General features: G+C 32.5%; 1 protein-coding gene and 1 long non-coding RNA gene across 2 annotated transcripts; both read right to left on the bottom strand.

Moving 5' to 3' along the window:
- Positions 1-1317: 1317 nt before the first annotated feature.
- LOC136270092 (uncharacterized) lies at positions 1318-12688 on the bottom strand. Its single transcript, XR_010707768.1, has 2 exons — positions 12584-12688; positions 1318-1872 (listed from the first exon to the last, which is right to left on the bottom strand). It is a non-coding gene; the product is annotated as an uncharacterized lncRNA (long non-coding RNA).
- Positions 12689-15577: 2889 nt separating this feature from the next.
- LOC105319694 (chromosome transmission fidelity protein 18 homolog) lies at positions 15578-26925 on the bottom strand. Its single transcript, XM_034458987.2, has 23 exons — positions 26816-26925; positions 26298-26534; positions 25734-25874; positions 25195-25319; positions 24996-25079; positions 24515-24567; positions 23981-24110; positions 23404-23583; positions 23072-23169; positions 22778-22901; positions 22471-22586; positions 22269-22362; positions 22020-22118; positions 21719-21846; positions 21127-21201; positions 20884-20995; positions 20471-20641; positions 20100-20249; positions 19470-19600; positions 18439-18523; positions 18193-18236; positions 17443-17542; positions 15578-15834 (listed from the first exon to the last, which is right to left on the bottom strand). Exons 1-23 carry the CDS (start codon positions 26877-26879, stop codon positions 15664-15666), a joined length of 2712 nt encoding a protein of 903 aa, XP_034314878.1. The 5' UTR covers positions 26880-26925; the 3' UTR covers positions 15578-15663.

Genomic DNA, 26925 nt, shown 5'->3' with positions numbered 1-26925 from the left:
TAAAAATCACTTATCGCAGAAAATAACGCCAAAAAATGTCTGTCGGATTCGACATTTGATGTGTGCTTGTCTTAATACGGAGACATTATACAGCTTACCATCAGATAGTCCAAGTTTTCTGACGCGGGTCAAAATTGACAATTAATCGCATAACTTAATTTGCGTTCTATACAACAGATACACATGTATGGTTATTGGGAATTAGATTACGACCAGGGAAATTCATCTTTATTCGAATGATAATTGGTAATATGGTGGTATGGTTTTGTTTTTGAAGTTTACAATGGGGTTATTATTATATTACTTCTTTTTTTCCTCGTTTTGAACTTTCTGCAGAACAAAAAACTGCGCGTGATGTATCTCAATTGCTTTAATTTGATAAAATTTAATCTAAATAACAAGATGATCGTTTTTTTTTCAGTTGAGAAATCTTTTAATATAATTATGTACTTCTTTCTAAAGCTGAAAATGTTCAAAACGAAAAAAACTGCTACATTCTACACTCAATCTATCAATCAATTTCATTACATAGAATCATAAAATTCAAATTCAAAACAAAGATTCTATCAAACAAGAACAGTGAAGTGTTTCAAATTGTATTTAGAACTAATTAAATGATTATCATAAAATCTATCTGAATGCTAATCCGATCGAAATTGATTTATACGATTAGCAGATTCGTCCTTATCCTAAAAGCCTCTTTGGTTTATTATCGAATTGTTTTGCTAATTTACTTTCATCAGATCACTGAAAACAGAAAAGGATTGTAACTAACCGTAGAAAATTTCTCTATGGTTGAACGAAATCCTTTCAACAATTTCAAAAAAGTACTTTAAGGCTTTTGACATTTCTGAAAAAACATGAAGACGTAAACATACAAAAAATTACTTAAAACTTAACGACATCACAACAACATACTGGCTATTAAATTGTGATATGAATTTAAAATATTTTTGATTTTATCCCTTTATTTGTGGGGGGGGGGGGGGGGGGTTGAGGAAAATTTATATACCTTTTAATATTTTCAATAATATCGCAAATATACAGTCATTATACTATGGAAGAACAATTTCCTAATAATTTTTAAGCTGTCATGTTGTAAACTTTGAATTTACTGGGCGAAAACATGTATTATCATAAATAGAATTAACATACATGTACTTGAATCAGAACATGTCGACAAAATACCTATACTTTAAATAACAAAACTTTTGTTTGGTAGGAAAATTTATAATTCAATTTATGAAGGAATATAATATACATCGCAATTTTATTTGAAGAAACCAGAATAAATCAAAACCATTTTCAAGCCCACAGGATCTCGATAAACAGCATAAACGATATCATTGTATTGATTTAGATAGAGATATACAAAATAATTGTATTTTAACAACATAAATTTAATTTCAATTATGAAAACCTCAATACTCTGTATATTCTCAGCATCCCATGCCTAAACAATAATAAAATGGTGTGAAGTCAAAAAATATTTTTTCACCAGATAACTGTTCTGATTACCTTATTATTTTCGTAATACAAGAAAAAATGCAATCAGCTGATGTTGACGCTTGCTGCTAAGTGTTTCCTTGATAATACAATAACGTAATTTGCTATACTCTGCTTTTCTATTATTCCACATTCAAAAGCATCAATAGAAAATTTGAAGAACCCTTGGTAAGCTAATTCTTCCCTCGTTCTATCAGGGCTTCGACTTATAACTTAATCACGCGTCAGGATCCGATAGATTTTCCATTTTACTAAAGATATAAACTTCTTTGATGAATAATGGTGAAGTGGCCACGAAGCTTGATCCCTCCTAATTATCCGCAGAATGTTGCCATAAAGTGGAATCCACCGAAACGAAGAAGTAAGCTACAAAAGACAGAATCAATCTGCTTAGGGAATTCAAGTCCTCTTGTGTCATAGACAAATATGGTTTCATCTATTTAGCGGGATTACTTCTTTTCTTTTTTCTGAAGAAACAACGCGGCTTACAACGCCCGCGTACAGACTTCCACACACTAAATCACTGTATGCCTATCACCGTTTTCTGTTTTTATCTACTTCCGCTCTGAAATCATGCTTAGTGTCTTCAACACAGCTCCATACAGTTACTTACGAGTGATATATTGAAATCACGACCGTTTAAAAATGTAAAAAAAAAAAATATCATGTATTTACCGTATGCAAGAAACTATTAACCTTTATTTGTGTTCTTTAATGCATGCATGGCCTAATATTTGTTGTTTCTGATATCATATACGAAAAAAAATTTTCAACGGCCCCCTCTCCACGACTTTGGATACTTCTGGAAGCCATAAAGTGACAGAATTATGTACAGCGGCATGTATCATGTCAGTTTTCATGACGTTGAAATTACATGAACTTCGCCCCCATATTTGGCTATTGTCGCATTAAAAAACAAAACCATCATAAACATGGTTAGACTTTGACGTTTAGACATTAGGCCTTTGGTGGCGGCGGCAAGAACAGTACAATTTCAAAGGTTCGAAACATTCTCTTTATCTAACTTGTCTCAATTGGTTGCACTTATTTTTTCTAATTCTTTAAATTTACAAGAAACTACATTTTCACAGCATATTGGCGTCTCTGTGTCAAACAGCTGCATGGTTTAAATATCAACTGCACTGTTTCCTGATCTTTCCTGTATGTCAACCTTGGCGATGTTTTCTTTGCAAAGTGTTACACCGTGCAATGCTAGGGGACTCATTTCCTTGTATTTTGCAGTAATGATTCGTGGCAAAGCCTTCTTTTAGGATAATCACTTTATATGCATTTTAACCTCACAAGTATAGTAGCTTCCATTGACATCTTAATTCCGTTACCCCGTCTCCCTACACGGGAATAATCTTTCTGTGTTGTCACTTTGCTTTCTGCATGGGTCGACAAGACATCAATAGAATGGTGCTTAATCGCCAAATATCCCTTCATTCTATAATGCAATTATTAATTAAGCGGAAAGCATTACAATATTATAAATATGGAACAAAAAGATGAAAGCTGAATTATTTATTCCGGAGAATGAAATAATTTAATAAAGCGTTACAAGGTCTTGCTACTTGCATGAAATAAAGGGGGTAAAGCGCCATAATACACTGATGTATGAAGGCAAATTGGGATGTTTCATTATTTTACATTTATATTTCATAACACAGGGCAGGATTTGCTACTGGATTTTTTGATTTGTTACATAATGAAAAGTTTATTGAAAAATAATTTGAGAGAACCAAAGATACTTTATAACGCCGTGCGTTGTAGTTGAATGGTTTGTCAGTTGTGTTGGAACATTTTGAAATTTCGAAAAATAACTTGGCAATTTACTTTTAGTTTTAGTAAGCATGCTAGGTATTATGTTATTGCATATTTTTATTTACAAGTATTCTTTTTTCCGTAAGAACTTGTCATACTATGCTCGCATGAAAAATATTCTTCGTTCGATCAGAGTATGTTAAGATATACCGGTAATATGCGATCTAATTGGACAGTCTCTACATATTTTGTATATATTATATATTTTTGTTTCCTTATCATACCTCATAAATCTCTGACAAAGGCTGCAATTATACTTTGTACGTCCCTCGTGTATACCATTTCCCCACGTACCAGTCCATGGTTTAAATTTAATTGAACTTAAGGGGATTTCGACGCAGAACTTGCTAACCAAGGCACTGTGGCTGCAAGATTTTTTTTTTCAAAAGCATGTTATTTTTAATCAGGAATTTTTCCCAAAATTGATTAATACCAAATAAGATCTATTTTTAATAGATTTGCTGTATTCATTGAATACATTGCTTTCAAAAATGTCCAAATGTTCTTCACATTGTAAAAAAGAACCGCTTCTTATAAAAATACCTGAAATTTTCAATAACGAAATAAACTTTAGAAATCAGAACTTCTCTATAGCAATTTCAGTTTGGCAAAAAAAAAAAACAACAAAACAAAAAGACTTATATGACTCAGAATTGTCGAGCGTTTTGGAAAATAAGCTCAAACGACTTAGTATTATCGAGAGTAATAAATGATTCAAAAAATCAAAACAATGTCGGGTAAGGAAGCAAGGATTTCGACCTTTTACTTTGATTACTTCCGTGATAGTGGAAATGATACATTTAGGCTACGCATTCCAACATCATGGTACTCAATGCTTTGTCAAATTTCATTTGTCAGCCATTATTTTTCCTAAATATAATTATCGTTTAATACGAAGACTCAATTATCTCTAATTTAATAGTCTGGTTGTGTATAATCGAATCTCCGAGACGAAGCAAGGGATAACCTTCAAGAATTCTCTGCTAGGAGGTGGTTAGGGGGATTTAGACGACATATTTTTTATGGCTGGGTCAAACCTTCTTTCATACATTTCACATTTATTATAAAGGTTGTCACTGAACTAGGATATGAATTGTTCATACATGAACAAATTAATTTGCTAAAATTTGAAATAAAATCATTATACTCAACCTCAACACTTTGATTCAGAATACGTTACTTGCTTGTGGATGAGAAAGCAATACGCACATGTGACATGTATAGGGAAATTGTATTGCTGCAAATTGAAGACTCTTACAAGAGACAGAATTGCATTCTAGAATAAAAATTTCTAGAATACAAATTGGATGCTCACTCCTCCTAGGCACCTGATCCTACATCTATCTTTTTGGAAGTCCGTGTTGCTCTGCTTTGAATTTGTATTTCGTTTTATGGATTTTTGAGATGGTTGACGGTTTGTTATTGTCATTTTTTCATTTTACGGTTCATTTTATGTGAAATCTTGGTTTTCCAGAACCGGAATTTTTCCACAAGTGCCTGCATCCCGAGCACCATCGGACAAAGGAAGCATATCATTTACCGGCACTGGAGATGAGATACCTGAAGGCCTTTTGGTATACGTCGTGAAGCTGAAACTGTATCAATTTATGTAAGTGTTGGTAATTGAATTGAACGGAGATAATTGTCATCAGAGAATTGCTGCCATATCCAAATCAATTTGTAATTATCTTATTTAATCTATAGGGCTGCAATTAGATTAAATATGAACACCACTCGGAGTCAAATCAATCGTGGCTCTAGATTGCTTAGTCTTCGGGACATCAAGGAATAGTCCGTGTTGGTAACCAGTATTAAGTGTTTCCTGAAATTCCGCATATTACTGAATTAATATCAGTTAATCATTCTTCCCATAATTTCATTTACTTGGGGTATTTCAAAAAGCTAAGTCTGGCAACGATGTACTATTTACTCAAGATATTTCCCACAAAGACTTATTCATACAAACGACATCAAAGGCAATCCTTCAGTCCAAAATGGATACGGCAATATTCTCCGTCAAAGACTTCTTAAGTCACTGGTCACAGTATATGTAGATAGTGCTTTTTTTAAATGGAGACAAATAGTGGCACTTGTCGCTTTTGCGAGGTACCAGTGTAAGACAAACACGAGCCTACGTCATAGGAAGAGGTAAGCAATTGTTTCTCTGCCAAAACCGAATGTTGCATACCATGCAATGGTACCCAGGAAACCCCAGTTTGAACACCAGACACACCAAGACTAGCTCTAATGTCGACTGTTGTTGACAAATTACTATGTAATATGGGCATAACACAACAATATCTGAAACATTTGAACACTCTTTTAAAAAAAACTGTATAACAACTTTGCATCATCAGTGCTATCCAAACGCTGTATAAGCTTATAAAAATTATTGTGTTTTAGAATAATATGCGGACATAATTTGAGTGGCATTCTTTTTACCAAATGTTTTTCTTTATAGTATATGCGTTCATTACTACGTATATCTCTGTATATAATGGATTGCTTAGACGTAGGCATCCATGTCGACACAGCCCTCTCTGCAGAAACGATTTACATTTTTTATGATATATAGTGTTGGCGATTTGTACCTAATTGATTGTACAGGATATGTGCATCATTTTATTTTTCAATTCACACATTAAATCAATTTAGCCATACATCATACATCAATTAAAATCTTTTGCGGATAACAAATTTAGTACACTTGGAGAAATAGTTTATATATAAATCACACGATGCATGGTATTGTGTAGTATTATACAGGGAATATATATATACCAGCTTATATCACGATCAAGGGTACAGTGAATTACTAATTAATAGAGGTTGACAAAAACAAAAACAAAAAAAACAAAGCAAAACAAAACAAAACTCCATAAAACGCGTTAAAGGTCTCGGACCACTATGTAACTATCTAAGAAGCTATCAAGCGCAGTTAAAAACAGAAATTAAAAACAGAAAAATAAGTTCATATTCAAACTTATCAAAATGGGTTTTTTCCAGTTGGTTTTATTAGTACTTGTTTAAGCCACATATCAGCACGAGACAATTTTCATCGAAGAAATAATAGGTTACAATATAACATTTTCCAATAGGGCTTAATTTTTTAAAAGTTAATGTGTAAAAATACTGTAAACATTCTAAATTTTATTGTTTATGCTTTTTAAAAAACATTTTACCAAGTTGACCATTACATATTTGAATTATACATTCGAAAGTGTGTGTGTGACATTACATTTAAATTCATATTATTAAATAAAAACTTTACGGCCTTGTTTTTTTTTGTTGATAAATCAAAGTATGAAGACACATGCAAAAAATCGTCAATTGATAAAAAAAAAAATCACCAAACGCCAACAAAATACATAAAGGCAACCATACTCTAAAATTTATAATAATAGCCATTTCGTGTAAACTTTCAAAGTTAAAACATTAAGATTGTTTCTTAAGAATTCAAGATAATTCCAAACATTTCATTTCAGCAGTTTTTGCAGTTGGTTATGTAACTATCTAAGAAGGTCATGTAATACATGTAATTTGTAAATAAATATTATAGAAGATGAGTTTTAATATGATAGAGTAAATATTCAAGATATATACGACCAAATTCGATCATGTAATAAATGCTTCTCACTCTATACCAGTAAATACATCTAATTTCCAGATAAGAATGTACGAGAAGTAGTGAGAAACTGAAAATCTATATGTATACGTATAAAAAATCGATTTATACACATTTAATAATTTTGTTTTTATCTTAAGACGTACATTCTTTAGATGTGGTAAAATTGGATCACAGCGACAACCAAAAAACGGACTCTTTATGGCGATCTCCTACAGCCACACTCTGGGGATTGCTCTTTTGTAGCGGTCTTTTCTCGGGTAATTGCCAAGAAAACATTAATTATTCTGATGATTTTTTCAAGTATCTAATTACATTTTTACATACAATTCTTTATTCGCTGATTGGTTTTGACTATGTTTTCTGTTCGACATCAGCAACATTATCTCCAAACCCCAAACTCCGCATCTTCAGGAGACAATGTAAAACTACATTAGCGAGTCACTGTATCGTATACCCATTCATTCAATGTCCTCTCCAATTTGTTCTTCTATTCATTCCTAATATGATTTTACGACAAAATTCACTTACAGGTAATTATTTGTCTAATCTCTCTATACGAACTCAGTCACTACCTGCCGAATTTCAGATTAAAATTTTGAATAACAAAGATCGGCCAAGTCTCTTGGGTCTGCCATAAAAGATTTATTTTTTACTGCTAATATCTTCATTTAGTTAAGGACGTCAGAGCTTCGGGTCCCCATAGCTTCCACATAGTCCTTCTCATTATTCCTCCGTAATGAGACTCGGATTTTGTGTTTGTAAATTTATCCTCGGTCCCTAATCTAATACACTAGTCATATTATTTTAATGATTTTCCAATTCAAGATCACGATACACGACCGGCCGCCTAAGATAAATGGTTGGTCTCTCCATAGCCCTCCAATTCCCTAGCGATCTTATCCCGGCAAATGGTGTACATATTAATTTATTAATGTAAAGATGGCAAATTACATTATGCTTCGTTAATTTGTATAGAAAAATTCTAAAGCCTATTAATCTATGCTCTTGTGCAACGTGATAGAACTTTGTCCGGGACAAATAAGGATCGGGCTCGAACCGTCCCCAACTGAATGACGGGATATTAGTGAGGCACTCGGGAAAAAAAGATCAAGAGTATAAATCCGCAGTTTATAATGCAAAACAAGAATTTAATCAGGGGCCTTAATACCAGGTGAGGAGACATTAAACTCCACACAATGCTTATTCTAGATACTATCAGCTTCGCCTTAATTGCAGAGGATAATCTGGATATGAGGTCATCAGAAGATTTAATACTGAAATTGCAATGGAAGTTTTTTAATTCTCATTTAAAAAAAAAACAAGAAAACAATATCCCATTAAGGACACGAAATTTTGTTATTGAGAATTTTGGGTTACTTGGTACATGATATTAATAAGTTTTCTTCGTCTTCAAAATGGCTGATGATCAAAACTCTTGAATTGCACATGTATATGACGTTGTATAAAATTAATGAGAAATCTCGTCAATTCACTGATGAATGAAAATATGATCTGAGAAAAAAATTGCAATTAAACAATAAACTAGGTAAAAACCAATAATACAATATGAGCATACAGAATATCAGAACAAGTTCTTTTATGCTTTAATCATAAAAGTTATGATTTTTTTTACTAATTTGTTTTGTACCATATTTTCAAATGCACTCAAAGACGAAGTGTCTGCGAAATATGAGGTATATCAAATTCACAGAGGATTTAACATCAAATCAAAATAAGAAAATCAAAAAAGAAAAACACTTAAATATCAAAAAGACATTTTTGAAAATAAGTTAACATTTTATATATTTTATATTTAACAAAAACACATCCTAAAGATAAAACGCAGTTTTGCGTAGTCCAAAGTTCATCACCGATTATTAAAGTATTACAGTGTCTGCATGCTAAATTTTGGTCCAATACTTTTTATACATTGGAATTGCAGACATTGCATACAAACTACAAGCGCTACGTCATTTAAATCATTTAAAAACCATTTTTCTCTTCATTAAAAATAGTACAATGGTAGAAGCCTTTATCAATATTCCTATATAATATATCAAGGTTTAGAATGGTTAAAATTAACGTAACATAGCGCCTGTTTACATATGTATATATAATCAATACACCAGGCCCAGGTAACTTGACCATATTTCGAACCAGAATAGACGTAAAAGCGTGGCAATAATCATTCAAATTTAGAATTTTCTGAATTTATTATAGATGTCATTGGAGTGTTAACAGTTGGATCTTAATTCTGACCCTGAATTGTCTTGCATCATAATGATTGCATATATTTTTTCTCGAGATTGTTTTGTCGATTCTGAATGAAATATAACTATAAAGGATATATGCTACACGCCGAGTGCTAAATCATAAATTGAGAGCATTGCTTATATTTGAAAGTATCTTATTTTTCATTTTTTATTTTACCAAACTGTTGCGAGTTTGTATCATTTACAATAGCAAACACACAATAAAAATTCTTGCTACATTTTCAAAACTATTTCAGAACTCCATTTCTGGTCTTGGTGCCGGGTCCTTTTTACAATACACCACCTTCACGAGACGCTTGCTCTGCTTAAAGCTCTTAAAATGGTTGCTGCTCTTCATAGAACAGTAACTTACTGAGATATGTTATAAATGTTCTAATGTTGTTCTTTTTTTTCAGAAAATGTCTTTTCCCCCAGAACGGAGTAGAGTGTGTCTCCAAAAACTGCACTCGTAACGGGTACGACCAAGTTGCCCAAAACACTGGTTTTTGACCTGTGGTTAATTCAACGACTTCGGTCAAATCTTATTTTTCTGTTTTTATTATTAACAATTCTTTAGGAATGCATTTCTAATGATCAAATGAAATTTGAGAATCAGTCGTAGAGTTGTAAGCAAGATACAGGGCTCACATTTCTTTGTCATGTCAACAAGGCTCGTGTCCTGTTTTTGTTCACACAGGTTCAATATACCATTAAAAAATCTTTTTAAAGCTGATTTGTCTCTCGTCTTATTCATTTTAAGCACAAAGAAACAGTTTCTAACGTTCAACACATTCATTTTAGGTCAAAAACTGAAATTTTCACCTCAAAATTCAAAATATAAGCAAAAGCTTTGTTTACATTGCAAAGAATTGTAAGCTCTGTAACTCGCTTATAACTCAACGAATGACACTCAAATTTTGGTTGCTTATTAAAAAAGCCTCACTGATACGAAAGTCCATTGAGCTCATTTTCGTAGGTAACAAAAATATACGAAAGCCCATTGAGCTCATTTCGTAGGTAACAAAAATATTTTTCTCGCGAATAAACGCGAAACTTTCGCGATAAAACGCGTTACTTTCGCCAATAAACGCCAAACTTTCGCGATATAACGCGTTAGTTTCGCAAATAAACGCGTTACTTTCGCGATATAACGCGTTATTTCGCGAACAAACGCAAAACTTTCGCGATATAACGCGTAAGTTTCGCAAATAAACGCGTAACTTTCGCGATATAACGCGTAACTTTCGTGAAAAAACGCAAAACTTTCGCGATATAACGCGTTATTTTTGCAAAAAAAACGCGAAACCATTATGTAAATATTTTCATTTCATACAAGAACCTTTAAGAAGAAAAACGATTAAAGACAAAAACATTTTAAGTTTTAAATGATGAAGTACATGTACTTATTATTCATTATTATTATAATATCCGTGTTACGTTGATTTACTAAGACAAAATATCTTTTTTACATATAGATATTAATAAATCTGATAAAACTTCATGACTTTTTAGATGTTATATGTTCCAAGTAGATAATAAGTTCGAGCATCATATTTTATTAATTTTGTACGTCGACCCTGTGTTCGAACTGGCATTCATTTATTAACTTCATATAAAATTAATATAAATTCAACCGTCGGAAACCTTTAAAATCTAAGTACTGATTTTCAAATGACATATGTGATAAATTTAGAGGACGAATTTACGTCATCTAGACTTAAAAATTTCAATTCACAGCGGCGATTTAACATATATTATTAATGTTTTGAACAATGATATCCTTTCAATTCTAAAATGATACTTAAGAATACTTTTAATTTGAATTAAAATATGTTGATGCCTCATTTTCTATAACACAGCGCCCATTAGAATGTGAGAAGCGCGATGTATTATGTCCTTTGAAAATCCGTACTAAGATTTTAAAGAATTCCTGCGTTTGAACTCGTATCAATTTGTATAAGGTTTAATCTGATTCATTTACATCTTTATATAGTAAGATTATTTTGTTTTATCTAAAATTAATAAGTTTCTTTTCAGTCATTGTTCTTCAAAGGGGTCTTTGTATGAAATAACAATATTTATATTTAAGTTTCGCGTTTATTCGCGAAAGCTTTGCGTTTATTCGCGAAAGTTTTGCGTTTATTCGCGAAAGTTTCGCGTTATATCGCGAAAGTAACGCGTTTATTCGCGAAAGCTTTGCGTTTATTCGCGAAAGTTACGCGTTTATTCGCGAAAAAAATATTTTTTTACCTACGAAAATGAGCTCAATAGGCTTTCGTACACTAAAGCATTGTATACATTAAAATCGAAAAAAATAATTTTTGACCAAAATCGGGAACACGCCCCTTTTAGCCACACTTTTAGCGGTACTTACTTACTACTAATAGTCTTGGACGACACGCAATCATCTTGCTGACTCCGATGTAATGGTTAAGGGGAAGTAATCGAGGCAAAGTGAAAATCAGCATGGGGATAAGCAATTTGAAGTCGACGAAAGATGTTATCAAATTTACTTTACGTTTACTTATGAGAAAAACAATCAATTGCGACAATCGATCTGTCTGTTCAGATATGATGGATTTCTTTTGCGCATAATTCTGAAGGAAGGGGATGGGGCAAGAGGCAATAAGCTCCATGCTTTTTTATCTTCTTGTATGCAAAACTATAGAGTTAAGAATTATCATAATAATTTGGCATATACCGGTAATATAAAATTATCGCATAATATACAAACCTTGTCATAAACTGATAAACATTTCGATGAGACATTCTAAGAATAAATACTGCTTCAAAACGGAAACCGTTTCAACAAAGTACTTTTCTGTTTTATAGATACATAGCTATAGTAAATAGAGGGGTTTGATATTGACACAATGGTGTTTAATTAAGCAGCGAAAAAGCCAAGAGTTCTTTATTATACGCAGAATCAAACAACCACTTAGACATTTAACTTATTCATGTATTAATTTTACATCTATTGTTAACAGTATTTTCGTATAAAAAATATTGTAAAATTAAAAAAGGTTGAGTTTCCTGTGGAAAAACTCCCCTGTAAAACAAGTGCATTATAAACAAACTTCTTTAACCGGTTTAGAATTTTCAAATTTCACAATATTTGACCCAAAAATGTGTTTTTAAAATTTTTGGAAAGGTAAAAATTATGAAAATCTCAACAGGATTCGAACTCATGACTTGTAGATTCGTATTTTACGCTCGAACCCATTGTACTACGGTGTTGGGTGATAGTTTTTATTTGGAGGGGGGGGGGGGGGGGGTTATGAAATATATTTGATTTTGTTTATTTTGATAGGAAGTACGTCGTAATATGGAGGTATACCATTCCACTTAACACAATAACTAAACACAGATTTACCTGATTAATCCGCCTTTGAACAAGGAACTCCATAGCTGTCCGCCATTCCAACCAAATTCAATGTGTTCTTCCTTCTCCTATGGGGAAATAAATATACTCCTGTCAACAGAGTACTATAGTGTATGAAATTGTGATCAGATTGCTAAATAAATTGATGACATGCTCTAGAAAATAACATGTCTAAAAAAACTAAAGTGCACACTATTATCAACACTTTGTATCAATTCAGAGGTAAAAAGTACATAATTTATCTATATTTAAACTACTATTCACAAGAAATATATAAATGTACCCGCCAAATAAGTTACTATATCGATATATATCCATTTTAATACATCCAAATGTTTATATTTATAAGATCTCTTTTTGAATGATCAATTTACTGAGTAAATATATGGATATAGCCTGATCATACATACACGTTCACTTAGTGTGCATTTGAAATTTTAAAAAAAAAATCTTTTATAGGCCTAAACGACTTTTTCAGCAAGAAAGAGATTCGATTTAAGACTATATATAAAAGTATTTTATTTTGTTTGAAATTTCTTAATACATAAGTTGTTTTTCTCATATAAAAGCGATAAAATATGAAATACATGTACTTTATACATGATCTAGATAATAACCCACTGTTTTAAACCTCTATTTTCAAGAAATTGAAAATATACCTCCTCTTAACAACCACCCCCTTAAAAAGATAAATAAAACGCAATTTTTTGGGAATCAATAGCAATTCTTTTATTCATTTTGATAAGTGTTTGCAATTTCTCACGTACTAGTATACTTACTTATTCCTGCAAACTATGAAATTTAAACTTTGACTGTATGCATAGCTTACTCCAACATATTTTCAGGCACCCAAGAGACAGAAATTTGTTCCCTATCCAGAGGTGGACTATATCCCTGTAAAACACAGGGAAATCTCCTAAGTAAATCTTATCAGATTAAAACATTACGACTATTAGATTAGTAAGCAACTATGTCGAAATTGATCCGAACCAGAAGAGCGCGGGTGTCAGAAGCAGACGATAATTAGCTCGCTGGATTTGTAAGGGAACCAGCAATTCACCACTTGATCATTTTATCCAATTGCATTTGATTATTTCCCAATAAATGATATAAAACCCATTACAGAATTGAAAATAGCGTCAATAGCACGTGAAAATGATAAAGAATACCCAACACGTTTGGGACCTTCCGACACGCGCGCGCACTGAATTAACGCCATTACGCATCCGTTCTTGTTGAATTTTCTGTCAAAAAACAGGACCGAGGGGCGCGTAAACTTGGGTTACAAGGAAGAAGGGTGTCGCGGCATCACCCCAGCCACACATAAATGCGGACAACCATTGCAGTTTTGGCGGTGCGCCTAAAAGTCGTAATTTCTGGCCGGTGTTAGATGCGTTTTGGTGGAAGTCATAAATGTTGTAATTATTAGATTAGGTTAAGTGGTAAAAAACATTACAAAATTACGCAAGACCGATACGATACATTTAACAGTTTCAAGTTTGGTAGAAACAAGAAGGTGGCAAAAATGGGTTTGTAAAGCACTTCTAGGGTCGGTTTATGATAAAATGAACGTCTAACACAAATTTATACCCCCGTTTTGATGTTTTCTTCTCTGCTGGATACACAGACGATTTATTTCCTTTTATGTCCGTGTTTTCGCAATTCCTTTCTCAAGGCTGACCAAAAAAAAAATCAAAAGTACGGAAACAAAGAAAAGAGGATCTTGCGATGTTCTCGAGTTATCTACTAAATAAAACAGCAGAACTCTTTATAAAGTTCCTCCACTGCCTCATTTGTGTGGTTGGAATTGCAACACTTTCTGTGTGAAAACCAATAAGCATGTTTACCTGTGGCGCAGTTTTCTTGGGAGTTACCATGTCATTATTCTCTGAAAACGTGATCTGGAACCATTGATGAAAACATAAGAAATTCTGTTCATACTCTTGGAAAAAAATTATTGACACTTTTTAAGATCATGTGTGTTTTTCATTTGAAATCGCATTAAAGACCCCGGCATTTGAAGTCTTGAATATAGATGACCAAAACACATTATGTTAACAGCAAATGTAGAAGTTTTGCATGATTCAGTCGGAATTACATTTATAATAGTATGGGTTAGATAAGCGGTTAGATTCCTCTCAGTCTCCCAACAATTGTGACATCATCTACAAATAGCGTAAATTTTCTTTCGCCTTTAATGATATATAAGCTTTCAGTATGAATGGGTTTTTAAAAATGGGCTTCTAAAATAGTCATAATTTCATCTCCATATTTGAACAAAATAAATAATCCAAAGAACATTTATAGACATTAATGTACTCGAAGTTTAGATCAGTTTCATGAAGGCAATCTTACAAACCAATATTGAACACACTGAGACCCTCTTTAGATAGCTGACCCCTTTGACTGACCCCCAACAAGTTACAGACATATTTTTATTGAATAAATTATTTTAACAATGATTTTAACATTTATTTTAACAATGAAATGCTTTCTTTCATCCGGGATATGAAGGTGGCGATCATTGCAGAAAAAATACATAACCCGTGTATGCGGGTTAAGTAAATTTTTTCTGCAATGATCGCTATCTTCATAACTCGCATGAATCATCAAAGAAAGCATTTCATTGTGTAAAATTATATCTTTCTTTTAATAAATTTATAAATTGATTGTAAAAAGTAAGTAAAATTCACTATTTACTGCTAATGTACATCAGTACGTTACCGGTAGCTGAAAGAAACAGCAAAAATTGTCTCCTATGGGAACTTGAGTCCGACATCATCATGATTATTTCGTGCAGTCCGTGGTTTTCTTCGGTCGCTGTAGGTTTTGATCAATCGATAAACGGGGCGTGTAGATTTCAGTCTGGCTGTTTCTATAGAGCTATGAATTAACTATAAGTTTCCGTAAGAAATCGAGGGAATGATACTCGGTAGATGTAAATATATATGTATATCCTCTCCTCCACCCCAACTTAAAAATGAATTAAAATATGGTTCCTCTTATTTATTATAAATAATTGATCAATACACACAAGTATGTATAATACTAAATTATATATGTTTAGTTGATCATAAGAAGTCTTGGACTCTGACGTTCCGTCGGACAGCGTTGGAGAATCCCTCTGTAAAGTGGAACCAGATGTCCGTATTTAACACGTTTTTCTTCTTTTCCTGCTTGTCATCTCTCTGTGCTTCCGGTGTCTTCCTCTTGATGATGCGACCAAAGAAATCTCGCTCAGCCTGTAAACAATGTCCAACATTATAAACTAACAGAACTAACAGATATCCTGAATGTTATATACGACATGCATACAATATATAAATAGTGCCTCCGCTTCGCGTCGGTTGACAATAGTTTTCTCGGGGTGTCAATTTCAACTCTTACCCTTCTAAACAGGCACTATTTATTTTATTATACTGAATGTCTTAATTTTAAAGAAAACTTAACTACTTATATATATATAGAAATGACGTGAATTCTTTGTCGAACCGTACGCGCATAGTTTACGCGCATGTAACAATTCGTTTTGTTATACTTTCATGTTAAATACTGAAATCTGATTGGTTTAGACGCAGTTCATAATGCATAAAAGTTGTTACATGCGCGAAAATTATGCGCGTACGGTTCGCCGAAGAATTCACGTTATTCCTATGTAAAAGCAGTTAAGTTTTCTTTAAAATTAAGACATTCAGTATAACAAAATAAATAGTGCCTGTTTGGTAGGATAACAGTTGAAATTGACACCCCTCGATACCATTGTCAACCTCCGCTTCGCGTCGGTTGACAATGGTTTTCTCGGGGTGTCAATTTCAACTGTTACCCTCCCAAACAGGCACTATTTATATAGTGTTACCCGTTGCTAAGTGTGTTGCTAACGCTGAGGGTAATAGAACGGATTATAAAATGCGTCTAAGCCAATCAGATATCAGTATTTAACATGAAAGTATAATAATACTCAATGCTCTATAATGTGAGAAAAACAAATTCTACCAATGTATTGAAGCTTTTTAAAAAGTTTCTTTTCATTATATTCGATATACTCGCCTGTAAGTCGAATTTTGGGGAGTAGAAAATTTGGGGTGTGACTTATAGATAAGACATAGTAAAAATAATTTTGCACAACAGAGAAATAATAAACGATTAACTCATAAATGCAGTGAGACTTAAAAGAAAACAATATTTGTTTGATTGTGATTTCTAGACATACATGTAGTTTAAGCACTCAATCATTTATATCTGAGGTGAAAATAGATAAATGTGTCATATTTCACCTAAAACAACAGTTTAAGGGCCTAATTACCAACCTAATCAGTCAGTAGGGGATTAAATCACTATCATCAAATTTTCAAAAGTATTTAAATACCCACTGTCCAGAAATTTTGAAACTATTACCAACTTGTAATGAGTGCTTTATAAACTAATGGCATTAAAATCAGAAGTTATTAACCAAAAGGACGATCTATGATAGAAACATTAACAGAGTGTAGAAGCAATTATTGGGTCAAATAAGGACTTTTTTAAAAATCAGTTTTCTGTGATAAAATGTGGTAAATTTATTGAGTGTATCTGTAGCTGTCCTGAAAAAAGTGACCTGACTTAAAAGAGGGTCAACAGTAAAACCCTCATAACAAAGCTGTAAAATGACAAACAACTTATAGGCAAACAATAATTATTGGTAAATATGTATGGTAAAATCCTAAAATATACATTCCATACATTCCAGAGAGTTTGCTACAAAATGAAGCTTGATTCAACATGAAAAAATCTGAAAGAATTGCAGCAAGTACAGTCATACTGAATAATGTTTTCATTTTTATGACATGCACAATTTAAATATTGTTTCTTACCGCTTCTTCTCGACTCATGACTGGTTTTGCTTCCAATCTCTGTAGATGGTTGGGGACAACATCTGAATTTTTCTCCAACTTCTTTTTAGTCTCTTTAGAACTACAATTATCATAATAAACTGGTAACCAAATGTTAATTTGAAATCTCTTTAACCAGGTACGGACACCAACGCCAGGGGTATAGCATAAGCTCCCCCTGACAACGTCTCGGTGAGCTTAAAAATTGAGTAAAATTGGGGGCAGATATATGACCATACCAAATACAGTAAAACACGGTTATAGCGAACATGCTTATAATGAATTGACGCTTACAGCGAAGTGAATTTCATTCCCCAAGTCTCTATTTCATGTTGTAAACTTGACGGATATAACGAATTACGCTTATAACAAAGTTAACTTACCCGTCCCTGGGACTTTGTTATAAGCGTGTTTTACTGTATAGTCCTTTGGACCAGCACTGCCTACCAAATGTTTTTCTTCCCAAATATTACATGTATCTCATGTAACTAAGCCAAGTTCTATTTTTACCAAATAATGAAATAAAATGTTGACTACTTGTAAAAATAAACATCATATAAATAAAATCAATCTGAAAATACAATGTATACATTTCTTATGAATTACACATAACTGCAGTGTATGATACCAAAATTGAGGGTGTGGGGGGGGGGGGGGGTTTGGGGGGTTTATTTGTCTTATTTCTAACTACAATAAGTGAACCATTAGTGCATACAAAGTAATATAATTTACCTTAGACCTGGAGTCTCATTTCTTCTTAACCTTTCTAAACCAATCTAGAAATGAATTACCAAAAACAAATAAAAAAGAACAGTATGAAAATTTTAAAATGTTTATTTAAAGGGAAAAATTACAATGGACTAAAAAAGGAAATGAAAAATAATTAACCTATTTCAATCATTCATAATGAATCCATTAAGGATCTGTTTTGGTCCCATTTCACACTTGCAAGTAAATCTACAAGTATAATGTACACACCTCTCTTGAGATCAGCTGCTTGGCAGCATAAGTCAGCTGTTTGTGTTGCTTCATTCCCGTGAATCTAGCCACCTCCTCCATGTTTCTATTAAAAAAATCATGTTTTTTAATACCTATTTTAAAGTTATACAAATGCGTCTTACTACAAGTATTACATGTAGATATGCACTGAATGTCATTTCCACCTATGTTGCAAAACAGAGTAAAAGAGAAATTGTTCTGAACTTTTTTCTAATTCGTTTTTGATTGAAATTCTATTGCGTATACAAATTTTTCGTGCCTCAAATTTATGATTTCTAGTGCTAGATAAGTTCATAATACATGTACTTAAAAGTTTTATGGGAATTTTTCCAGCGGTACACTTTACTAGTGATAAAAAAAATAGTCAATTATTTACTTTTACTGGTATCACTCGGGGTATCAGTGCTTCCAAAAGAAGAACTATGGGCAATGTTTACAGTCATAAACCTTTCTTTATGTACACAAATACTTAGACATAAGGACTGGGTCAAATCAAATTAACAAAGCATTAGGCTTTAGAAGGGAAGAGTAATGCCAGGTCTATTGTGTATCAGATCTCACACCAACCCAACATAAGTAGGTTTTACGTGTTATATTACTTCACAGTTCTTTCTGTTGCCAATCAAACAATCATCTATTTTATGTCAGATCAGGGAACTAGAGAGAGTGTAAAAGATGACTTGATTCTTCAAGAATTTCCCTCTAGATCAAAATAATTCAAAAACTCAAACAAAAAAATTCATTGGTGAAATTTGATTTCTGAATAATTCATTATTCATGTTTATATATGGTGTTAAGGATATTTTAACAATGTTAAAAGCTGAAATATCACAAAACTTCAAAATTTTTGAAGACAGCCAGGATCCATAAGGTGTTAATGAAATATAGTCTGTTCGTGGCTGCATGATGTTCTCTCTCTCTCTCTCTCTCTCTCTCTCTCTCTCTCTCTCTCTCTCTCTCTCTCTCAATATCCCTATCAGTGCTAGTGGTCAAATATCTATACAACATACGGGTCTAGGACGTAAGTGTACTGTCCCTCTGGTGTTTTCTCCTGGTTGTAGGTCATGTTGTAAGCAATCATTGTCCTGATCAGCTGTGCTAAATCTTCCTTCTCCTTCACACTGTATAACTGGGTGTTGACCTAGAAATTTGTTAAACACAGATCTCTTGTGATTATACATGTATACAATACACACATGTAAAACAGAACTGTGGTTTCATTAAATATTCGAGGGTATCAATTTTGGTGGATTCAATGAAAATCAGTTTCGAGGATACGTAAATTTGTGGCCAATTATCCTATCAAATCAAAATGTAAGTAAACATCACACTGAACATTTAATTTTGTGGATATACTTAACAATGAAATCCATGAATATTGGTATTCAACTTATATTGATGAAATCACAGTATTTGAATTCATACTTAAAACTTTCGCCTGGTATTTTAATCCCTGACAAAGGGTTAGAAAAAAAAATCATTTAAAATGTTCCTTGTTAACTAAAACAACATTAAAACATGTCACCACAAATATATTGTGACTACATCTTTTAAAAATAATACTATAATCAAATCTTAGCAGTTTTTTAAATTGACAAATAAAATGAATAAATTTTAAACTGATTTTGTGTACTACTGACAGGCCGGAGGTTTGGCTGTATGATTTCCAGCAGAGGGGGAAGGATCTCCATGACAACGTCTGTTTCATTGACAAACATGCGGACTGAGGGCAGCATGTCGGACATCAGTGAGGTCACCAAGTTTCCACTCTTCTGTCTCTGTAAGAACGCCTGCAACAAGAACTTGCAATCTTAAACAACACATACTTTATAATTAGTAAGATTCTATAGGCATTACATCAAGTTGGTTAACATGACAACAAATTGAATTTTCATGCAAATTTTATATACATGTATATTCTATAGTCAAGTGATCTGACATAAATCAAATGCATTTTGAAATCTAAAAGCATAGAACTGACTTGACCAAGTAAATGTTAACTTGTACTCACATCTTGATCAGCATGGGGATATTGAATTCTTTGAGTCTGATTGGTAGCAAACAAAAGGTGAAAGGTCACTGTTATGTAGGGTATGTAAGGCATGATGCTGTAGTTCTGGGTTGATGATATCTGGGAGTTCAAGAGGTCAGTGAAACACAGCCAATCATTGGCTAGCACCAGCTATAACATTGGAGTTGAAGGCTTTAATAAGTTGATACAAACAATATAACTTTCTACAAAATCAAAATAAATTTTTATGCATATCTTTGAATGTTTTAAAAGAGATGCAGGAACACAAACATAAGATGTCCTAGCCTTTGAAGTTAACATCTAGGATATCAAATAAGAAATATCTTGGATATCTAATAAGAAAATAACAATGGAAGTTAAATTTCACAACCCTCACATTTAAGTAAACTTACCCCTTCCATTTTAGGATCTTTAAACTTGCATTCTAAGTAATTTTCAAACATCCCTTGAATAAGCTTTGAGTATTCTCCTGTGCAGTGTGCAGCATGTAGAACATTTTTAAACCTTCACAACAAAGAACATTTTTAGTGAAATTCAAATGAAAAAGAAAGAAAAAATGCCTGCGTAATTTAAGCTCTTCATAATTCACCACAATTCAATTCTACAAATGTAAACCTAATCCAACCTAAACCTACCTTGATTCTAGAGAAAGATTATCATTCTTTTTCCAGTCTTGTCCTTGAATATCATGTAAACTTATAAATTTGTTTCTGAAAAAAAAATTGAAACAGATTATTAAAATTCAACTCATCAGATCACTTTTTGTAAGACTATAAATACATGTAAATGTGCAACAAGAGATGTTTGTGAAACACTTATGCCCCCTCCCTTGAAGATCTCTGTGAAGAAAATGAATGGAAACTGCAAATAATTGGAATTATTCGAAGTCCAAGGGGCATAATTCTGTCAAAAATTGCTCCATCATACCCAATATCAAACTCGACCTAGATATTCATATAATAAATCTGTTTACCAAGTTTCATTGTAGTAGGTGCAACATCTGCAGAGAAAATGAACAGACACTGATATTGGACCAACAGAGAGATTGAGCAACCAACAGATAGCAGCAAAGCAATATGCCCTCTCTTCTTTGAAGGAGGTCATAAAAACTTACAAGGTAATTGCTCCCTGCTTGTATTGCAAGACTAATATTCTTTGGGATTATTCAAAGTCCAAGGGCATAGCTCTGTCAAAAATTGCTCCATCATACTTTGGATTTCAACTTACTTTTTTTGTCTTGGCAGTGAGAATATCTCGTACCACATTGAGAACAAACTTTTGTTGGAATCTTTCTGGCCAACATTCATAGTTTGGACAGTCCTCATTGTCAACTCTTTTTTCTGTCTAAAGCAAAACTAGAAGAAAAAAAAAGCAATAAAGAACATTATTGTTGAAAAATGCTGATCAATGATAATGAACACTAAAATTTTAAAACCCAACAGGGAAATAATGAAGTTGCATTCTAAATAAATTTGCGCTCTGCAATCTTCATTATTTTTATAACAGTGAGGAAGATTTGCTGACTTACTTGCAGTGTATTTATACAGGACCTGATGTCGTTTTCTGTCTTGTTACACAGGGCCAGCAGTGTGTTCAGATCTGTCCTCAAACTCTGCGACTTTGCTACCTATCAATGCAAATCCAAGAGAATTCTAATTTTTCACAATATTGAATTGATTTAAAAATTAACTTTTACTTTTGTACATATCTCATTACAGACAAATGGATTTATTTTCATTTATGGGGTCTTTTTTTACATGGTAAAGCAATCATTCACCTCTGAGAGTCTACTGGCAAGTCTGGCTGGTTCAGTCTGCGGAAAATTAATCACCAAAGCATTCATTCTCAGTTGTCTCAAGGCTGGAACATACCTGGTAAATACAGGTGAAAATTGAAATATTTTAATGGTTGTATAATTTTAAATATGAAATTGCGTTTAAATTCTTCAAACAACATTTCACAGGAAAATGCACGCTCACTGATCATTGCAGATACAAATAATGGGCCGGAGAAGAATGCCCTCATCCTTCTTCTTCTTTTTTTGGCCTGGTTCATCTGATCTTTTCACAAAATTCAAAAGAATGTTGATGACGGCCTGCAAAATTAATATTTCCTCTTTTATTTAAAATAAAAAACAGGGTTAAGCACATCAAGTAATGAAAATACAAGAACACTGTCACTATTAAACAGTGACAATGTTTAAGATAAATCTCTAAGAGTGCAGCACATTATCTGTATTCTTTTTTATGCTAAGAGGTAAATGTTCACATGATAAATTTATCTCACCTGAGGTGACCCATCAATTTCATCAATCACCAGACAGTTGGGTCGGGGGTCCGATTCTAACACTGACTTCATCTGAGTTGCGGCCTCTAGTTTGGTTTTGAACACATCAGCACTTCGGTCATCACTGGTATAAAAACAGGAAATTGAAAAACGTGCCAGAAAAAGTATGAATACATGTATTATTAATAAAATATTTAATCAACTCAAAATTTCTTCTGTTTTCTATATCTGTTGGATTATAATCACTGCAAAATTTTGAAATCTTTCATATGCACGATTATATAATATGAGTACCTAGCATTCATTTCCACCACATTGTAGCCACAGTGTTTTGCTATAATATGTGCCAGAGTTGTCTTTCCTAAACCAGGTGGTCCATTCAGGAGCACAATCTGTAAAGTAACCCTTTGTTGATCAGTTACTGAATACAATGAGATAAAAAGTTAAAATTTTAGTCAAAAGTATTTACTTCATTTCAAAAGTGATTTAAAACAATATTAAATTGCATGTAACATTTATTTTTTTACAGAAGATTATCACAGAAAGAATATTTACAGATTTAAGCTAAAGAGCATAATCACTATTTTTTTTAGATATAAACTTAGATGGAAGAAAAAGATACAAACTTTCTGCACTGGTCTGTTATGTTTATCCAATTCATCAATGACTTCCGGTAAAAATTTCTTCTTTTTTTGTTCTTTCTCTTTTCCCTTTTTGGACATTTCCTTCTTCTTTAATTTGACATCTTTTCCAAACACCACATAATCCCAAAGCTTTAACCAGTGTAACAAAGTCCTATTTATAGACTGAAACAAGCAAAAGGACCTTCAAGATTTTCAATGACCACAAACTTTGCTTATTTAACATTTGCATAAACTGTAGTACCCAGTATTCATTTATACTGTTTGTTTATGCATTTAAACTTCCAAATATACCAACTAACTACGGTAATAGAAATACTGTATTTGTAAAATTGAAGATTGGTTTTTCTGTCTAAGCTACAGGTATCTTAAATATTGATAAAGGTGTTCATAAATGTCAGATTTGATATGTATTGTAATGGGTTGTAGACTCAATGTGATAATCTAATATAAATATTCCATAAAATATAGCATCTGTCGTATATGCATGGCTGTCACACAAAGTACATTGTTGTCTGTTTTATAATTAAGGCAGTAAATCCAGACAGGTATCTATACTGACCTCGTCACTCAGGAGATCTGTGTAGGTCTTGGGGGCAAACTTCTCCACCCACAGCAGTTTCTCTGCTTCATGGTTCACTGCTTTCTCTGCCTCATCATCTTCATCTTCACTCAGTCTCTCCGACAAGTCCCTGTTTGGTAAATGATGTTTTCTGTATCAACTATCCTATACATGTAAACAGTACCTCCTCTTTCTAAACACAAAGCTCTTACTTCTTCATAACATTCAATATGAAACAAGAGACACATGTATATCTAATGGACAGGAGAAAATGTGACCATCATCACTCACTGTTTTATTCTGCTATTGGCTAAATCACAAATTAGTTTTTATAACATAATATTACAATATAAATACATTACATAACTGTCAAAAAATAATGTGTGTCAAAAAACCTATCAATTGCTAAATATTCCATTTAACATTTGTAGTTTAAATATGACTGTGCAGCCAAGTGACTTATATTTCATAGCAGAAAATTAAATAAGAAGATATTTTACTGTTTGTAAAAATACGTTCTTTTCATTAATGTACCTGTTGATTTCCTGTGTAAGCATTTCTGCCTCTGCCATTAATTTTTCTTGTCTCTGTAGAAAAAGCAATATATATAAAAAATAAGCAGTACGTAACACAACTCAAAAAATCATAATGAACTTATATGTACATTTCTTCACCAAGAAGCTTTGTATTTATACAATGTTACACGTAAATATCTAATATAGTTGTATATAAAAATAAAGTATCTCATATTATAAATACAGTCAAACTTCATAATATCAAACTAAATTGGATTGTTTAAAACCTTTGAGATATCTGAGTATTCGAGATAGAAGGGTAGAAGGGTTAAATACTAAAAAATTAGTTGTTGGGACTTCCAAATCACTCTGACATATCATTTGTATTTGAGATATCAATGTTTGAGATATCGTGGTTCAAATGTATATCTTTATACAAAGATTTCTCTGAAAAAAATAAAACATTGATTTCTTGTGGTGTCAAAAATTAAAATTTTTACCAGTTTCTCTGCTTGTTCGCGCAGTGTCTCAAAAGAAACCGAGAGAAGCTGGCTTGTTTTCTTTCGTTTTCCAATATCTTCGAACTGAAAAACAAATTCAACAACACTTTTATCATCAATATTAAAGAGCCATGCTATGAAAATGTATCATTAAACTTTGTAAACATAGCTTTGTTTTGACAAAACACAAAAAGTTTACCTCTTTTGTCATAGCTATTTCATCTTTGAGTTTTATATAAAACATTTCCCCATCTGAATTTGTTGTGCACATGAAATCTCCACTTGGGATTCTTTTGTGAACTCTAGGTCTCTCTAAATCATAATCTACATGAACATATACAAAAATACTTTAATAAGGATCCTATCTCCTCCATGTGTATGTTCATGAATTCAAAGTACATGTATATCTATTCAAACTAGTATTCATACTAAATATGAAATAGTGTTCAAAACATGTTGAGTACATTTTCAATACTTTTTTTTATTCAAACATAAAAGAGTAATCTTATAAGGGCTCCTCATTTCAATGCAGGTCTCTTAAAACTACATATATTATATCAAATATCATGTAAATAAAAGTTACAATAATTTCAAAATTGATAACCTAAATAAAATTATTAATGACTAATAAATGAAATCGAATTCATCAAAATATTCTTAATTTAGCTAGCTGGGTAATAAATTCCTGGGGGTTTTGTGTAGGTATTAAAAGAAAATTTATCAATTTAGTGAACTTACCATCTATCAAATCAGTAGCTTTTCTTTCTCCATTCTGATGAGTATACTGCCTGCGTATGTCAGTTATTCTTTTATCTATTCCATTAACAGGAGGAGGAGGGATATCAAATGCTTCAGTTCTAGCTTTCTTATTCTGTCTCTCTGTAAATTAAGTTGGTATTTCAGTACATAAATTTCCTATTGCGATAAAATGTAAAATCAACATAATTTATTGAGTAAATGCTCTGTCCCTTTTTCATGTAAATTAATTGACATTACAGATATATGTTAAAAAACATAACACTAAAATTTTTACTTATTAATTATGCGTTAATTATGGTTGAAAAGGATAAATAAGCATTAACTTGGGGGGGGGGGGGGGGGGGGGGAATGCTGCACAATTATTTTACACATTATGGATAATAGTACAGGGTATTCTGGAATATTATCTCCCTTGTTTGAGGACACAGTGCTTCTGGTACAGAAAATGTTCTCTACATTAAAAAAACTTGCTGATTCAAAAATATTATTGTTAACTATAAACTAAATATTTTGATATTTGAACACTGTAAAGAAATACATTACTTAATGTTGGGAAATCTTCATCCTGATCAGACCCTGACAAGTTGGCATACTCGTCTTCACTTCGGAGTCTTTTTTCCGACCGCTGATGCGTTCCATTTGACAATCTGCCACCATTTGATGGTTTTTCTGGGCTGTCAAACGGTTCTATAGCACTTGAATTAAGGTCTTTTGCAGTCTTAACATTGGGACTATCAAATTTTAAACTTCTCTTTGGTTTGCATGGTGAATAATTAGGTGCTGTAACAATTCAAAGAAATGAAAATAAATAATGATAGCATGAAAATTATGTAAATAAATTTATTTGATTGTTTGTGGTGATTTACATAGAACATATAGACTTTTAATAACAGTCCCAGGAAATACTTTCCACCAGCATTGAACGAAAAACACCGAATCACTCAAACAGTGAACTGATTAACACTTTGTTTATATGAAGAAATTTAAGCATCAAAGATAAAAAAAATTCTAATCTCTCATGTTAAACAGAACTGTTAATATATATAAATTACAATACATACGTTCGAAATCTTGAAGAGCATCTAATTCATCTGCATATTGTGAATCAAAATCATAATCGTCCATTTCAACTTCTCCCGCGTTTTTGTTTACTCGAAAACCAATTATCTTG

Source organism: Magallana gigas, chromosome 7, assembly GCF_963853765.1.
Source record: "Magallana gigas chromosome 7, xbMagGiga1.1, whole genome shotgun sequence".
Taxonomy (NCBI): domain Eukaryota; kingdom Metazoa; phylum Mollusca; class Bivalvia; order Ostreida; family Ostreidae; genus Magallana; species Magallana gigas.
This window is presented reverse-complemented; position numbering and strand designations above follow the sequence as displayed.

Bases quoted from the DNA above. Each gene is read 5' to 3' on its own strand.
- LOC105319694 (XM_034458987.2), bottom strand. From the start codon at position 26,879: ATGGACGATTATGATTTTGATTCACAATATGCAGATGAATTAGATGCT. The intron at 22,363-22,470 runs GTGAGCGTGCAT...TGTATTTACCAG, and splicing joins ATTTGTATCTGCAATGATCA to GTATGTTCCAGCCTTGAGAC. The intron at 18,524-19,469 runs GTATGTTGTATA...TTTTTTTAATAG, and splicing joins TACACTTACGTCCTAGACCC to AAACATGGAGGAGGTGGCTA.